This window comes from Podarcis muralis, chromosome 18 (genome assembly GCF_964188315.1).
Source record: "Podarcis muralis chromosome 18, rPodMur119.hap1.1, whole genome shotgun sequence".
NCBI classification, from domain to species: domain Eukaryota; kingdom Metazoa; phylum Chordata; class Lepidosauria; order Squamata; family Lacertidae; genus Podarcis; species Podarcis muralis.
Genome location: NC_135672.1, coordinates 10,785,851 through 10,803,888, shown reverse-complemented (window position 1 = coordinate 10,803,888; position 18,038 = coordinate 10,785,851). Strand labels below are relative to the sequence as shown.

At 52.9% G+C, this 18,038-nt stretch overlaps 1 protein-coding gene across 2 annotated transcripts in view; it reads left to right on the top strand.

The window, feature by feature from the left end:
- The window catches only part of EFNA2 (ephrin A2), a 125,603-nt gene that overhangs the window by 94,091 nt on the left and 13,474 nt on the right, over positions 1-18,038 (top strand). For both annotated transcript variants that reach the window (XM_028713292.2, XM_028713291.2), the window contains exon 3: positions 12,818-13,110. In XM_028713292.2, coding sequence (XP_028569125.1) covers positions 12,818-13,110 — 293 coding nt within the window. The remainder of the gene's footprint in view (positions 1-12,817; positions 13,111-18,038) is intronic.

Here is an 18,038-nt window from a genome sequence, read left to right as displayed (position 1 = left end):
AATCAGCAATGTTACCGAGGAGGATTCTACAGTGCAGAAGGGAACCCCTGGCTTTCTAGGAACAGAAATCCTAGAATGAGTCAGAGCCGAGTTGGGATTTTTTAATTATTTTATTTTTAGAAAGACGTTCTGAATGCTCCTCGTTGCCGGTAGCCGAACCCTTGCAGCAGCCAGGAAGACGTTCCCCCCCTCACTTTCCATGCCATCTCTGTCTCCTGCCCTGCTGTGGCTCCATCTTGTTGTGTCTGACGGGATTTGGCGCCTTATTATTTTATTTTATTTTTTGCACAAAGACAGCAAATTAGCGCCACGCGACGAGGAGGCTGTTGAAGCCCCTCTCCTTTTAATTACAGCGGTTTGGCCGTCCCGCCGAGGGAATTACAGCAGCCCAGCAGGGACCTTGCCAGGTGGCGCCTTTTTAAAACTCTGTTGACATTTTACGAAGGGAACGGCTTTAAATGATGGCAAATTAACAGGCGTCTCGCCAGAGCTGGCTGCGTGCGCTGTCTGCGAAGAGAAGCCCCGGTTCCCCCCAGCGGAAGATGTTGAGTCAGGACATCCCTACCCAAGTGTCAGTCAAATGAGTCCCCCAAAGGGCATTTTGTCCTCAAAGTGGCCAACAAGATACCCCAAAGTAAAGCCCCCAAGCAAGACTCGGGCACCAGAGCAACAACAACAACAACAATAATAATTTATTATTTATACCCCGCCCATCTGGCTGGGTTTCCCCAGCCACTCTGGACAGCTTCCAACAAAATATTAAAATTCAGTAAAGCATCAAACATTAAAAGCTTCCCTAAACGCGGGTGGTGCTGTGGGTTAAACCACAGAGCCTAGGACTTGCCGATCAGAAGGTCGGCAGTTCGAATCCCCGCAATGACGGGCTGAGCTCCCGTTGCTCAGTCCCTGCTCCTGCCAACCTAGCAGTTCGAAAGCACGTCAAAGTGCAAGTAGATCAATAGGTACCGCTCTGGCAGGAAGGTAAACGGCGTTTCCGTGCGCTGCTCTGGTTCGCCAGAAGCGGCTTAGTCCTGCTGGCCACATGACCCGGAAGCTGTACGCCGGCTCCCTTGGCCAGTAAAGCGAGATGAGCGCCGCAACCCCAGAGTCGGCCACGACTGGACCTTTACCTTTAAACAGGGCTGCCTTCAGATGTCTTCTCAAAGTCTGGTAGTTGTTGTTCTCTTTGAAATCTGGTGGGAGGGCGTTCCACAGGGCGGGTGCCACCACTGAGAAGGCCCTCTGCCTGGTTCCCTGTAACTTGGCTTCTCGCAGGGAGGGAACCAACAATCTCCCCTCCTGAGGTTTCCGGAAGATGGTTTTCGTTGGCATTTGCCTGCCTCGAGAGACAATGGAGTGCGCCTCTGGGGGTGAGGTCAAACTGCACCAAAGTGACCTCTCCAGGGCGCAAGCCTGGGCAGCATTTCTGGAGGTCCTGGGCAGCTGATGGGGTCCAAAGGAAAACAGAGAACTACGTTTGGCACCAGCTGTTGAACCTCTTTTGTTGACCGCCAGCATAACGCTTCCCAGTGTGGAGAGCCAGTGTGGTGTAGTCGTAAAGAGTGGTGGACTCGTAATCTGGGGAACCGGGTTCACGTCTCCGCTCCTCCACATGCAGCTGCTGGGTGACCTTGGGCCAGTCACACTTCTCTGAAGTCTCTCAGCCCCACTCACCTCACAGAGTGTTTGTTGTGGGGGAGGAAGGGAAAGGAGAATGTGAGCCGCTTTGAGACTCCTTAAAAGGTAAAGGGACCCCTGACCATTAGGTCCAGTTGTGGCCGACTCTGGGGTTGCGGCGCTCATCTCGCTTTATTGGCCGAGGGACCCGGTGTACAGCTTCCGGGTCATGTGGCCAGCAGGACTAAGCCGTTTCTGGCGAACCAGAGCAGTGCACGGAAACGCCGTCTACCTTCCCGCCAGAGTGGTACCTATTGATCTACTTGCACTTTGACGTGCTTTCGAACTGCTAGGTTGGCAGGAGCAGGGACTGAGCAACGGGAGCTCACCCCGTCGTGGGGATTCGAACCGCTGACCTTCTGATCGGCAAGTCCTAGGCTCTGTGGTTTAACCCACAGCGCCACCCGCGTCCCTTGAGACTCCTTAGGGTAGTGATAAAGCGGGATATCAAATCCAAACTCTTCTTCCCATTTTTAAGTTCGGAGTAGAGCAGTTGCTTTGGAAGACGATAATCAGGCATCCGCACAACATGACCAGTCCAACGAAGTTGACGTTGAGCAATCATCGCTTCGACACTGGTGATCTTTGCTTCTTCCAGTACACTGGCATTCGTAGAGTAGCCACCAACAGCCCCAAATTTGCCTGTGCAACATCTAATCCCCCACCAACAGTGTTTGCTGGCCCCGCGAAGGACGAGGCAAGAGGAAGGGATGTCTCAGGTGGGCTCAGCCGGCTTTGATTTTGGGGTTCTGCCGCGTGTCACTTATCCTTCAAACGCGTAAACATTATCCGTCATCCTCTTCCCTCAAGAGACCCGCCACATCCTTCCTTATTGTTATTGAGGGGGGCGACTCCTAACGCCTGCTTGCTCGTTCCTCTAGTATTTTGCCTTTAATGCAAATCAATTAATTCTCTTCCAAAGGGAAAGGGGGGAGAGAGAGAGTTGTGCTGCGGTTTCTGATGTTGGCCACATTTACATGGAGGGCAGCCGAGGTGTTTTGTCTCCGAGACTGGAGAGCCGGTCTTCTGTGTGAAGGGTTGGCGGTGAGCGGGAGGGGCGTTCATTTTGCATTTTTCAAAAGTTACCTTGCCGGGGGCCAGAGTTTCCGCAACAGATACGGGGAGATGGAGGGGCGCAGGATACACCCGGACCTTTTGCATTAATTAGTTTGTTTCGCCCTGTGATCGCAGGACTTGCGGCGCGAGTAATGAGATGTGCAGGCGCTTAAAGGCTCCTTGGAAAAACTCACACTGTGACGATCGCGGGCCAGGGTCTTTTATTATTGCTACTTCAACCTTAAACAAACACCTTCCCGATCTGCGCTGGGTTAGTATAGGTTTCTCATGTGCATATTATATATAGTGTTTGTTTGCCTAAAATCTATACACCGCTTGATTCTAGATGCCCTTTTAAATATAGGAGGGGAAATGATTGCTTTGTCGTCGTTCCTGTTCTTACTATGTATTTTGTGGTTTTGATATTGTAATTTTATGTAGCGGTCTGCCCTAAGATCTGCAGATGAAGAGCGGTATACCACTTTTACTAATCACAATAATACAGTGGTGCCTCGGTTCTTGAACCCCTCCGTTGTCGTACATTCTGGTTCCTGAACACCTGGAAGTAAATGCTTCCGTTTTCAAACGTTTTTCAGAACTTGAATGTGCGGCGTGGCTCCCGTTTCAGCGCAAGAAGCTCTTGCAACCAACGGGAAGCTGCGCCTCGGTTTACAAACGTTTCGGAAGCCGAACGGGCTCCCGGGACGGATGACGTTCGAGAATCAAGGTACCACCTGTAAGTGCTCTGGGCGGCTCCCAACAGATTAAAAACAGAATAAAAGCTGTCGTCTAGAGCAGTGGAAAACAAGCTTGTTCCATCCTCCGTTTGAAAGCCCTTCATATATCAGAAGATGGCTATTATATCACCTCTCGGCCCTCTCTTCTCCAGGCTAAACTTCTCCTTCAGCCTTTCTTGTAGGGCTTGGTTTCCAGAACTTGTAACATCTTGGGTGCTGCCCTCTGTACACTTTCCAGCTTCTCCATACCCTTCTTAATATGGGGTGTCCAGAACTGGAGACAAGACTCCAGGTGGATGACAGCCCCCAGTGGCCATGCTGTCTGTTGGCACTGCTGGGAGTTGGGACCCCCCAACCACACCTGGGGGGGGGACAGACATCGCCCTTCTTTGATACGCCACATTTCTTGTGAAACTCCGTGTTTGAATCACTCAAGTAAAACAGAGTACAGTAGAACCTCGGTTTTTGAACGTAATCCGTTCCGGAAGACCGTTTGACTTCTGAAACGTTCGAAAACCGAGGTGCAAAGAGCTGTCTGCAATTTTAATGGAGATAAAAACCTAAGCAGAAGCCGTTTGACTTCCAAGGCACGTCCGAAAACGAAAGCAATTACTTCTGGGTTTTCAGCGTTGGAAAACCGAAATGTTTGGCTCGAAAAACCGAGGTTCCACTGTATCTACCGTATTCTTTGCTCTATAAGACTCACTTTTTCCCTCCTGAAAAGCAAGGGGGAATGTGTGTGCATCTTATGGAGCGAATGCAGGCTGCGCAGCTATCCCAGAAGCCAGAACAGCAAGAGGGATTGCTGCTTTCGTTGCGCAGCGATCCCTCTTGCTGTTCTGGCTTCTGAGATTCAGAATATTTTTTTTCTTGTTTTCCTCCTCCAAAAACTAGGTGCGTCTTGTGGTCTGGTGCGTCTTATAGAGCGGAAAATGCGTTGAATACCGTGGCAGCAACAATTTGTAGTGAAATGTGCAGCACCGTCACAACATTGCCAACAATCAATGGTTCTTCTAGAACAGAGGTGGGCAGAGCGGTTGGCCCTGGGGGGCTGACTATGGTGATTGGGGGCACACACAGACAGGTGCGCCACGAGCTCAAGGGCACCTCTCCACCACCACCTCTGCCCTGAGAAAATAAAATCTGTGGAACTGGCCCTGAAATCAGCATAACCAACATATTGCAAACTGTTAGGTGGGAGAGACGGTGTTTCTGGGACCTTGCAGAGCTGTCAAGGCCTGTCAAGGATGGAAGCCAGGTGCCCAGGGAATTTAAAGCCGCTAGTCCACATGGTTGCAGATGGATGCTTGACATTTCCGAAGGCAGAACGGAGGAAGGGAGAACGGAGGAAGGGAGGAACGGAGAGCCTGTTCCCGTCTCCCCGTGATTAGCAGAAAGCCAGACAACTTGTGCGAAAGCGGAGGGGAAGAAGTGGCGGGATAAATTATGCAGAGCAAGTGAAATCATGCAGATTTGCTTCGTTCTCATTAAATAAATTAATTTAATCAAAGTAATTGCGCCCATTTGCTTAATAGCTTTCAGATGAGCCCCGTCGCCTTAGCAGAGCATGCCAAGAGTCCCCTCGGATCAGGCCAGGATCCCACCTAGGCCCACTTCCGAATTCTCCGCGGAACCCCAGATGCCCCCAGGAAGCCAAGAAGGGCTTTTTGTGTCTATTCGTGATAGACGGCTCCTGTACGAGGAGGTTCCATTTAACTCTCCTGAGTTAACTCTCCTTGGTTCCCAAACGCCGAAAACCCGGAAGTGAGTGTTCTGGTTTTCAAACGTTTTTTTGGAAGCTGAACGTCCAATGTGGCTGTCAGCTATTGTTTCCGGGGCGCCTGCACCAATCAGAAGCTGTGCCTTGGTTTCCGAACATTTCAGAAGTCAAACAGACTTCCGGAACGGATTAAGTCTGGCGCTTTTGTTTTTGCTATTTATTTTGCGTATTTGTTTTTGAGGCTTTTTCGGTTCATTTGTTTATGACTGTATGGAACCCAGTTCAGCTACTGATTGATTGATGGATTGTGTGACTGCGGAAATGGATAAAAGCCCCCCATCCAAACAATGACTATCATCAGTGCAGGTATGAAAAATATATGGTTTTAATTTTTATCATCTACAATACTGTCTTCATTTATTTTATAGTACAGCACATTGGTTATTGCTTTCGTTTTATGGATCAGCGGTCTCGTTAGATAGTAAAATTCATGCCGAATTGCTGTTTTAGGGGTTGTTTTTAAAAGTCTGGAACGGATTAATCCGTTTTGCATTGCTTTCTATGGGAAAGCGAGCCTTGGTTTCGGAATGCTTTGGTTTTGGAACAGACTCCCGGAACGGATTAAGTTTGAGAACCAAGAAAACCTTTATTACCTTACAGGACCGGCACACATGATAAAAGGTACCTTTCAGAAAGGGATCTTTATTTGGGCTCATAACAGATACAGCATCGTCCCCAAGTCTCGGGATTCAGCGGTGCAGGAGCTTTGAGAGCAGGGCCAGAACTTCAGGACTGGAGATAAGCAAGGAAGATGTCCCAATGAGTTTCTTCCACCCTGCCCGCCAAGACGTGGGGGTGTTGGGGTTGCAAATGCCGGCCGCATCGGAGGCAGGCAGGACTAGAGGGACTGCCGGCCTGATCCAGCGGCCTCTTCATATGCTCCGGACATTTCTGAATGCCAGCAGCTGGAACCCACAGGAGGGGAGAGCCGCTCTCGCACTCAGGTCCTCCTCATGACCTTCCCATTAAAGCAGCCTTTCTCAACCTGTGGGTCCCCAGATGTTGTTGGACTACAACTCCCATCATTCCCAGCTAGCTCAGGGGTGATGGGAGTTGTAGTTATGGTGCTGGAGGAGACTCTTGAGAGTCCCATGGACTGCAAGAAGATCAAACCTCTCCATTCGGAAGGAAATCAGCCCTGAGGGCTCACTGGAAGGACAGATCCTGAAGCTGAGGCTCCAAGACTTTGGCCACCTCATGAGAAGAGAAGACTCCCTGGAAAAGACCTTGATGTTGGGAAAGATGGAGGGCACAAGGAGAAGGGGACGACAGAGGACGAGATGGTGGGACAGTGTTCTCGAAGCTACCAGCATGAGTCTGACCAAACTGCGGGAGGCAGTGGAAGACAGGAGTGCCTGGCGTGTTCTGGTCCAGGGGGTCACGAAGAGTCGGACATGACTAAACAACTAAACAACATCATCTGGGGACCCAAAGGTTGAGAACAGCTGCATTAGAGCATCAAGCTCTCCGCTGCGAGAGCAGGAAACTGGTCCAGATCAGCCACTGGCCTGATCCAAACTGTTCTGAGGTTCTTTGCTTGCAATTGCAAAGAGGAGTAGGTGGTCCTGGGGGGCTTGTTAGAAGAAGAGGAGGAGGAGGAGGAGGAGGAGGAGGAGGAGGAGTTTGGATTTGATATCCCGCTTTATCACTACCCGAAGGAGTCTCAAAGCGGCTAACATTCTCCTTTCCCTTCCTCCCCCCCAACAAACACTCTGTGAGGTGAGTGGGGCTGAGAGACTTCAGAGAAGTGTGACAGGCCCAAGGTCACCCAGCAGCTGCAGGTGGAGGAGCGGGGAAGCGAACCCGGTTCCCCAGATTACGAGTCTACCGCTCTTAACCACTACGCCACATTGGCTCTCTCTTGTTAGTGGGTCTGGGTGTGGGCCCTGCGCACACGCTCGCCTGTGCCGACCTTTGTATTCTGTACCTGCACCGGAAGGGGCTGTTCTCTTGTCCCATCTGTTCCAAACACGCATTGAGAGAGCGAGAGAAAGAGGCTATGAAATGTAGGTTGCCGCAGCGGAGAGGCGGTCCTCTCTGACGAAGCCCCTCAGAGCTCGGAGACCTTTCAAGAGCTCCTGATGAGTGGGACCCTAATGGCGAGGCGCGTGGTTGAAGGAGACCTAGCCGGGCCCGTTCCCCCCGGAGAGAGATAAACGCCACAGAGTGCTCTCCGGCAGCCTTGAGTAATGATATCATTAGCAGGTGGAAGCTGGGAGAGCGTTGAGCTTGAGAGTCTGGAGAGAGAGAGAGGAGAGTGGGGGATAGCTAGAGAAAACCAGAGAGGCTCACTCTCAACTCGTAATGCAGATTTGAGGCTCGGCAGCTTTCCCGGTGGAACTCCAGCCTGCGTCTCACACAGGCTGGGATTTTGGGTGGGTTGGGATAATAATGCCTGCCCTAGTGGGAAACCAGTGCGCAGGATTCGAGCGCAAGGACCTGGCACCTCCTTTGGTTTGCAGAATCATCAAATTGTTGAGTTGGAAGGCGCCCTGAGGATCGGTCCAGTATACTTGAAGGAGCGTCTCCACCTCCATCGTTCTGCCCGGACACTGAGGTCCAGCACCGAGGGCCTTCTGGCGGTTCCCTCGCTGCGAGAAGCCAAGTTACAGGGAACCAGGCAGAGGGCCTTCTCGGTGGTGGCGCCCGCCCTGTGGAATGCCCTCCCATCAGATGTCAAAGAGATAAACAACTACCAGACTTTTAGAAGACACCTGAAGGCAGCAATGTTTAGGGAAGCTTTTAATGTTTGACGGACTATTGTATTTTAATACAGTGGTACCTCGGGTTAAGAACTTAATTCGTTCTGGAGGTCCGTACTCAACCTGAAACTGTTCTTAACCTGAAGCACCACTTTAGCTAATGGGGCCTCCTGCTGCTGCCGCCGTGCGATTTCTGTTCTCATCCTGAAGCAAAGGTCTTAACCTTAGGTACTATTTCTGGGTTAGCGGAGTCTGTAACCTGAAGCGTATGTAACCCGAGGTACCACTGTATTCTGTTGGAAGCCGCCCAGAGTGGCTGGGGAAACCCAGCAAGATGGGTGGGGTATAAATAATAAATTCTTCTTCTTCTTCTTCTTCTTCTTCTTCTTCTTCTTCTTCTTCTTCTTCCTCTTCCTCTTCCTCTTCCTCTTCTTCCTCTTCTTCTTCCTCGGTTCCCAACCAAACCAGAAATCTCCCCCAAGCGTTGCCGGCTTCGCAGAACCAAGAGCCGTCCTCTCCTCTCGCAGCCTCTTCCGCCCGCCCGCCCGCTCACTCCTGCACCCGCCGCGGTTTGCATTACGCACCCAGCGGTGCGCTCTCGTCTTGTAGGTGGGCCACAGATCTGGGGGGAAAGCGGCCCCGCCCTCCCATGCTCAATTGCCACTTCTCGGCTCAGTGGGAAGCTGCTGGCTGCGGCCGTCTCCATTTAAATGGAGATGTGGTCACGTCTTCCGCTGGGCAACGAAACGGCTCATGGAGAGTTATAGATCTGTTTGGATGTATGTATGCATTGCGAAAGGTAATGCGTTTCCGCTTCTAGATGCTGGGAGGCAGGGGGGGTGGAGGGTCAGAGAACCCCTGGGGGGCACAGAGTCTTTCCCCTCTCCATTGGCACACAGGAATGAGAAACTTTTGGGGGCGGAAGGTATGCAAACCTTGGAACCACACAGGATTCCTTTTTTCCAAGGCTGCGATCCCATCTTCATTTTCATGTATAATATTTTTTATTGAGTTTTACACTGCACATTCAAATTCAAGCATTAAACATCACCATCAGCATTTAAAGGGACCCCTGACCACTAGGTCCAGTCGTGACCGACTCTGGGGTTGCGGCGCTCATCTCGCTTTACTGGCCGAGGGAGCCGGCGTACAGCTTCCGGGTCATGTGGCCAGCATGACTAAGCCACTTCTGGCAAACCAGAGCAGCGCACGGAAACGCCGTTTTACCTTCCCGCTGGAGTGGTACCTATTGATCTACTTGCACTTGACGTGCTAGGTTGGCAGGAGCAGGGACTGAGCAACGGGAGCTCACCCCGTCGTCGCGGTGATTCGAACTGCCGACCTTCTGATCGGCAAGTCCTAGGCTCTGTGGTTTAACCCACAGCGCCACCCGCGTCCCACAGCATCGGCATTTAGGAGTCTCTGAATCCTTAGACTCCCCCTCCACCCTTCCAGGGTTCCGTTGAATGGACTGAACCATCCAGATGTCCTTTTACCTTTTACCTGGGGAGCGGGGCACCTGTCTCTGGGCGAGGGCCGCAGTCTCAAATGGGCAGCTTTCTGGGGGCCAGAGGCAAATGGGGGCATGGCAATGGATGTAATTGTTTCTCCTGAGCAGTTAAAAGCCAGAGGTTTTTCTCTCACACAAATGCATCACCCCACATCTCTCTATACCTCACACAGGTGAGCCAGAGGCCATTCTCATCATCCCAGGTGAGCAAATCGTACTCAGGAAGGAAAAGGATCAGGGGCATGGGGATAGGGTGTCAGAGTTTGGCCTATACGTTGGAGAAATAGTCTCTCTTTCTCTCTCTTTTTTTTACACAATCTTTTTTATTCAGTTTTACACTACACACTTAAATTCCAAACATTAAACACCACCATCGGCATTTAGGTTTTCCTGAATTCTTAGACTCCCCTCCAGCCTTCCGTGGCTTCTATTTTCAATCTTTTTCAACTGCCTCGCATATTTTCTCTATTTTTCTCTAATAATCCATTTGTTTACCTTCGTTTTTAATACATTACAAGCATTTCTCAAACCCTGCCAAAGTTTTTAGTTGTTTACAGTGTTCTCTTAAGTACATTGTGAATTTTCCCCATTCCTTATTAAAATCCCTCTCTTCCTGGTTTCTGATCTTCCCGGTCATTTTCGCCATTTCAGCATAATCCATCATCTTCATCAGCCTCTTGTCTCTGGTTGGGACTTTATCTTCTTTCCAGTTGTGGGCCAAGGTGCTAGGGGCTAGACCTCGAAGTCCACCTTATTTTTTGTGTGGGTGGTGCTGTGGTCTAAGCCACTGAGCCTCTTGGGTTTGCCGATCAGAAGGTCGCCGGTTCAAATCCCCATGACGGAGTGAGTTCCCATTGCTCTGTCCCAGCTCCTGCCAACCTAGCAATTCGAAAGCACACCAGCGCAAGTAGATAAATAGGTACCACTGAGGCGGGAAGGTAAATGGCATTTCCGTGCGCTCTGGTTTCCGTCATGTGCCAAAAGCAGTTCAGTCCTGCTGGCCACATGACCCGGAAAGCTTTCTGCAGACAAATGCCGGCTCCCTCATCCTGAAAGCGAGATGAGCGCTGCAACCCCATAGTCGCCTTTGACACGACTTAACCATCCAGCGGTCCTTTACCTTTAGCTTTTTTACCTTATTTTTTGTCACTGTTCCCCCTTAAATCCTCTCCCCGCCTTCTCCTTTTTTTTCTTTTTTTCCCTGCCACCCCCTTCGCCCCTTCTCTTCTTGCCATCCCCCCTCTCTGTCTTTTCCGCCCCCCGCTTCACCCCCTCTCTTCCAGCCACCCTTTCCCTCTTAATTCCCCCTCGTCTCCTTCCCACCCACATGTAATTAAGCCAAGCGTCATACTTGGGGTCCCCTAGGGATACAGACCACCCCCACCCCTCGATCTATGGGAACAGAGTCTATTGGAGGGTGCGAAGGAGGATAATATGGGGTCCATCCAGGTAACGCCATTTTCAGGGACGACAGTCCTCAGGACGCAGAGGGTGGGAAGAAACTGGGGGGGGGCATTAGACGAGATCGGCCAAAGAAGGGGGGGGCAGAAGAAACGGCAGTCTCAGAAAGCAATTAGTTATGGTGTCTTAAGGAGCCCGGTGCACCCCCTTCCGAATCTGAGATACCATCGCCTGATTTCCCTGCTTTGACTAAGCCCCTAATCTCCCAGATAATCTGTCTCAAAAAATGCAAAATACATATATATATAAAAGAGAGAGAGAGAGAGCTAGCTAGAGTTGGCCTGTGAATGCAACACCTGAGGGGGCGCCGAAAACGATTCTCCCCCCGCACACTACTTTACTAATCACCTACTGTTGCCACTTTATTAATTTTAAGAGGTGCTCTGTTTAATCTTGTAAAAAGGAAATGGGAAGAGGTAAGATTAGGCCGACCACGTGGACGTTTCGGGCACTCGGGGCTTCTCCGCAAGAGGCAGAGCTGTTTCGTAGCTGTCGTGTGGAATCTTAGATCTGGAAGGGCCCTCCAAGGATCATCTAGTCCAACCCAAGAATTTGCAGCTGCCGAACCTGCAAACTTGGCGTTGCCTTCACCGTGCTCCAATCGACAGAGCTGTCCGGCTGTCGGCAGTAGGAATTGCCAGAAGGCCGGTGGCTCTGGGGTGCTTGAGCCTCAGGGCACCAGCAGCTGTGAATTTCTCTGCCACAGCGACGTTTCAAATATGGATTTCCCAGCTCTTAAGTGGAAATGGACGCAGGTGGCACTGTGGGTTAAACCACAGAGCCTAGGGCTTGCCAATCAGAAGGTCGGCGGTTCGAATTCCCGCGACGGGGTGAGCTCCCGTTGCTCGGTCCCTGCTCCTGCCCACCTAGCAGTTTGAAAGCACATCAAAGTGCAAGTAGATAAATAGGTACCACTCTGGCGGGAAGGTAAACGGCGTTTCCGTGCGTTGCTCTGGTTTGCCAGAAGCGGCTTAGTCCTGCTGGCCACATGACCCGGAAGCTGTACGCCGCCTCCCTTGGCCAATAAAGCGAGATGAGCGCCGCAACCCCAGAGTCGGCCACGACTGGACCTGACGGTCAGGGGTCCCTTTACCTTTAAGTGGAAATGGCACACTGAGAAATATTTCGTTAAACGAATTCTGAATGCTGTTCTGCACGCATCAGGGTGGTTCGCAGTGACAGGGCAGCTGCCTTGAGTGCAGAAGGCGCCAAGTTCAGTCCCCAGCAGCACTGGACTTCGGCTTCTGAAAAACATTCGCAAACTGGAATGCTTACTTCCGGTTTTGTGGCGTTCGGGAACCAAGCCGTTCGAGTACCAAGGTACCACTCAGGGCTGGATTTTGGTTCGAGGAGCCCCTAAGCTACTGAAGGTATAGGGGCCCTTTCTATGTCCAGCTGTCCTTTGTCAACAACAAATGGTTGCCGTTTTTTGTGTTGAATATATGCTACATGGTTATTTAGGGACCTCATAGGTATCTCAAGCCATAATTAAAGCGCTCATCTCGCTTTATTGGCCGAGGGAGCCGGCATACAGCTTCCGAGTCATGTGCCCAGCAGGACTAAGCCGCTTCTGGCGAACCAGAGCAGCACACGGAAACGCCGTTTGCCTTCCCACCAGAGCAGTAACTATTTATCTACTTGCGCTGGTGTGCTTTCGAACTGCTAGGTGGGCAGGAGCAGGGACCGAGCAACGGGAGCTCACCCCGTCGTCGCGGGAATTCGAACCGCCGACCTTCTGATCGGCAAGTCCTAGCCTCTGTGGTTCATAGCACCACCCACGTCCGGCAGGAGAGCTTACTCTATGGCATTAACCCTTTCATGCATTGATTGGACTCATGTAGGTTATATGACACTGGTGACGTTCCTTAACCTCTGCTTTTCCCTCCCCCTGCAGGTTCCACCAGGGCGACTACACTGTGGAGGTGAGCATCAACGACTACCTGGACATCTACTGCCCTCACTACGAGCTCCCGTTCCCCATGGACCACATGGAGAGATACATCCTCTACATGGTCAACTATGAGGGCCACGACTCCTGCGACCACCGCCAGAATGGCTTCAAGCGCTGGGAGTGCAACCGGCCCGACTCGCCCAACGGGCCGCTGAAGTTCTCCGAGAAGTTCCAGCTCTTCACCCCGTTTTCGCTGGGCTTTGAATTCCGACCGGGGCATGAGTATTACTACATATGTAAGTATTGGGGACGCGGGTGGCGCTGCGGGCTAAACCACTGAGACTAGTTGGGCCTCCCCTTTGGCCTGATCCTCTGTGACATCAGAGCAGCTAAGCCAATAGCAGCCGGAGAGGCTGTGCGTCTCTTTGTGTGTGTTGCGATTTCCCTCACCCTGAGAGGTCTTTCAGGACCGGTAGGTCTTCCAGGAAAAGGGACGCGGGTGGCGCTGTGGGTTAAACCACAGAGCCTAGGGCTTGCCGATCAGAAGGTTGGCGGTTCGAATCTCCGCAATGATGGGTTGAGCTCCCGGTTTGGGGGGGTTATTTGCGAAATATAATCCTGGGAGACATGGGTGGCACTGTGGGGTAAACCACAGAGCCTAGGACTTGCCAATCAGAAGGTCGGCGATTTGAATCCCCGCAATGACGGGTTGAGCTCCCGTTGCTCGGTCCCTGCTCCTGCCAACCTAGCAGTTTGAAAGTGCGTCAAAGTGCAAGTAGATAAATAGGTACCACTCCAGTGGGAAGCTAAACAGCGTTTCCATGCCTGCTCTGGTTTGCCAGAAGCGGCTTAGACCTGCTGGCCACATGACCCAGAAGCTGTACGCCGGCTCCCTCGGCCAGTAAAGCGAGATGAGCGCCGCAACCCCAGAGTCGGCCGTGACCGGACCTAACGGTCAGGGGTCCCTTTACCTAGGTCTTTCAGGACCTGTGTTATATGGTCTTGGCGCCGCTCCCAGTCCCCAGTCTGGCAGCTGCATTCTGGATTAGTTGTACTTTCCTGGTCAGCCCCACATAGAGCGCATGGTAGTAGTCCAAGCGGGAGACAACCAGAGCATGCACCACTCTGGCCAGACAGTCTGTGGGCAGGGAGGGTCTCATCCTGCGTACCAGATGGACCTGGTAGACAGCTGCCCTGGACACAGAATTGACCTGCACCTCCATGGACAGCTGTGAGTCCAAAATGATCCCCAGGCTGCACACCTGGTCCTTCGGGGGCACAGTGACCCCATTCAGGACCAGGGAGTCCTCCACACCTGCCCCCTGTCCATTTAAGGCTTGAAAGTTCATCACCAACACTTTGAATTGTGCTCGGAAACGTCCTGGGAGCTAATGTAGGTCTTTCAGGACTGGTGTTATATGGTCTCAGCGGCTGCTCCCAGTCCCCAGTCTAGCTGCCGCATTCTGGATTAATTGCAGTTTCCCGGTCACCTTCAAAGGCAGCCCCACGGAGAGTGCAGTAGTCCAAGCGGGAGACAACCAGAGCATGCACCACTCTGGCCAGACAGTCTGTGGGCAGGGAGGGTCTCATCCTGCGTACCAGATGGAGCTGCCCTGGACATAGAACTGACCTCCAGGGACAGCTGTGAATGCTTTTGAATGTCATTTGCTACAAACCACAGGGGGAGAGAGTTGTTCTGGGGCTCAGAAACATGCTTGTGGGCTTCCTTTGGGGGGTGGGACCTTGTTGGCCACCCATGCTGGACGGGCCCGATCCACCAGGTCTCTCTCCTTCCATTCCCCGAGCTCTTTCTCCGAGCTGCGTTTCGAAAAGACAGCAAAATCGGAAGCGACGACGTAGCCAATTTAAGCGTCCTGATTGCACCGCCGATCCTAAACCAAAACAATCTCAGGGACCGGTTTAATTAGCCGGCGTGACTCTATTTAACCTCCGGCGGCGGCTCGGGAGCGCCGAACACCCAAAGACCCAGCTGGCGGGGCCACATTCCGCAGATAATAATGAAAATAAACCGATATGAGAGAGAGAGAGAAAGGCCCTTTGCAACTCATCCGTTTCCCCCCTTGCAATCACGCCCATCGTGGCAGCTGGGGGAGGGGAGGGTGGCGGGACAGCAGCGCTAAAGATGATTCTGTTCCCAGACCATGTTTCAGCTTGTAAATGATTTGAACTCAGCCCTCCCGCCGGGACCGGTGGCCTGGCTCGGCTACCAGGGAGGAAAAATAATCAAACGTTCGAAATTAGCTTCCCGGACCACCCATTAAGAAAGCCCCTGATTTAAGAGTCTTCATTTATCTTCATTTTCTTTTCTTTTCTTTGGTAAAGAAGGAAAGGGAGCAGTGACGAGAGAGGCTTTGAGCCTGCCTGAAAATGGCAAGGGCAAGAAACCTGGCCGTGAAAGGCTCCTGGTGACTCGCTGTACCTGGGGAGTTTGGGACACGGTTGGCGCTGTGGTCTAAACCAACGAGCCTCTTGGGCTTGCGTGTGATGGCCTGGGACCCGGTGTGCTGGTCCCGTGGGTTTCCGTGAGGCGTGGTCTGAGTCCACAGTATTTAGGGTGCAGTATGGAGGCTGTCCGTCAAAGCTGAAGCGGGGTCCAAAGCAGGGAGTCGGGCGAGGTCAGGAGCTCTGGCAGGACAGGGTTCAGGCAGGAACAGGCTACCAACAATGTTGCTCCCGCAACCTGGGACTGGGGCTGGCTGGCTTATATCTGCCCTGAGGCATAGGGCAGCCCCGATCCTCTGGTGACTCGCCTCTCCTGGCCTGGAGGCGAGCCCTCCTCCTGCGGGAACTTAGTTCCCTCCGCCTCTCTGCCCTGAGCCTCCGCAGCTCAGGAGAAGCTGGAGGGCTACCGGACCCAGAGGCAACCTCCGCTTCCTCTGACGGGGCTGAGAGTGGAGCACCTGCAGGCAATGGGTCCTCCATCACCTCAGGAACCAGAGCAGACTCACCTGTGGACCCAGCACAGGTGAGGACCCTTCAGGCTCAGGCCCCAGCCCCGGCTCAGCTGGTTCTGGAGGCGGGGACTCCTGTGCAGGCTGGGATCCCTCAGGTTCAGCCTCCGAGTCCGAATCCCAGGCCATCACACTTGGGCTCGGACTCGGAACTGGATGAGTCTCGGTCCGCACCAGATCCTCTGCCTCAGGCAGCATTTGAACAGAGTCTGGGGCCTGATTCTGAAGAGCCCCAGTCTGCACAGGTTCCCCTGCAACTAACACCAGCTGGGCCAAGTCAGGGGCCTGATCCTGCCCTGGCTCCAGATGCAGGGTTGACCTCATTGCCTTCAGCTGGGCCATCACTTACAGCTGCTCCACTACCGGTCGGGTCAGGGGAGGCTGAGGCGGCCCCTGGGTCTAGTCACCCACCGACGTCTCCCGAGCTGCAGAGACTGAGGTCTGAGAGAAGGAGAGACCTGAGTACTCGCAGGAGGAGTGCTCGCCTTCGGGCGAAACAGGGAGGTGAGTCACTGTGGGATCAGGACCAGCCGTTATCCCGTCAAAGATAAAAGGCTGTCAGACCCTGCCCCAGGTTGCGAGAGCAACCTTGCTGCTTGCTGGAACCTGCCTGACCTAGCCTGGTTTCCTGCCTTGGCCCTGTTGGACTGACTCCTCGTGGAATCCTTGGATTGGGACCGGACCTGAACCGCGTGGCTCGGGTTAACCCCCAGGCCGAGCACATTGTGGATCGGAAGGTCGGCGGTTCGAATCCCTGCGACGGGGTGAGCTGGGGGACCTGTGGTTTCTCCTGCTTGCACTGCTGTGACGTCAGAGCAGCTAAGCCAATAGGAGCCAAGGAAGCCATCTTCCCCCCCCCTCCCGACACAGGCGTGCTTGACATCACAGCAGCTAAGCTAGTAACAGCCAGAGAGGATGTAACAACGTTTAACGCAGGCCTACTGTGGCGTCAGCTAAGCCAATAAAGGCTGGAGGGGTTGTGATTTCCCTTGCCTGCTGTGACATCAGAGCAGCTAAGCCAATAACTGTTGAGAGAGGTGAAGACGAGGGCAACCGAAACCATCAAGGGATTTTCAGTTCAGGGAAGTGGCAAGGGAAGGCAGCAGTGGAGGAAACCATAGTTGACAGCTATGCTGGGGGGGAGACAGCGGGCAGACAGCATGGGGCCTGTGGTGAATGCCGCCTGCCATTTTGTCACCCCCCCCCTTAGTGGGGACGCCCAGCGCAGACTGCACCTACCGCACCCCCCCTTGCTATGCCCCTGAGTGAAGGTCCGGGGGAAATGATATGAAATTATTCCTGGCGTGGAGGAAGCAGAACGCGAGAATAATAACAATAATTTATTATTTGTACCCCGCCCATCTGGGTGGGTTTCCCCAGCCACTCTGGGTGGCTTCCACAAAGACCAAAAACACACTAAGATGTCACACATTAAAAGCTTCCCTGAACAGGGCTTCCTTAAGATGTCTTCTGAATGTCAGGTAGTTGTTTATCTCTTTGACATCTGGTGGGAGGGCGTTCCACGGGGCGGGCGCCACCACCGAGAAGGCCCTCTGCCTGGTTCCCTGTAGCTTTGCTTCTCGCAATGAGGGAACCGCCAGAAGGCCCTCGGCGCTGGACCTCAGTGTCCGGGCAGACCGATGGGGGTGGAGACGCTCCTTCAGGTCTACTGGGCCGAGGCCGTTTATTGGAACATTGGAACTAAGCCGAACATTGGAAGATTCAAGGCAGAAACAAGGAAGTCCTTCTTCACGCAGCTCAGATTTCAACTGCGGAACTCCCTGCCACAAGAGGCAGGCATGGCCACCCACTTGGATGGCGTTAAAAGCTGGTTGGGCAAGGCTTTCAACGGCTGCTGGGTCACGACGCTGGACTAGTTGGGCCTCCCCTTTGGCAGGGCTCTCGCGTGACGCAGGCCTTCTGTGACATCAGAGCAGCTAAGCCAATAGCAACCAGAGAGGCTGTGTGTCTCTTTGCATGTAGAATCATAGAATCATAGAGTTGGAAGAGACCACAAGGGCCATCGAGTCCAGCCCCCTGCCAAGCAGGAAACACCATCAGAGCACTCCTGACATATGGTTGTCAAGCCTCTGCTTAAAGACCTCCAAAGACGGAGACTCCACCACACTCCTTGGCAGCAAATTCCACTGTCGAATGTGTTGCGATTTCCCTCACTTTGAGAGGTCCATGCAGATCTCTGTCTTGCAACCGCACGGCTTGTACCGGGCCCCCGGCGAGGGAAGAGATCGGGC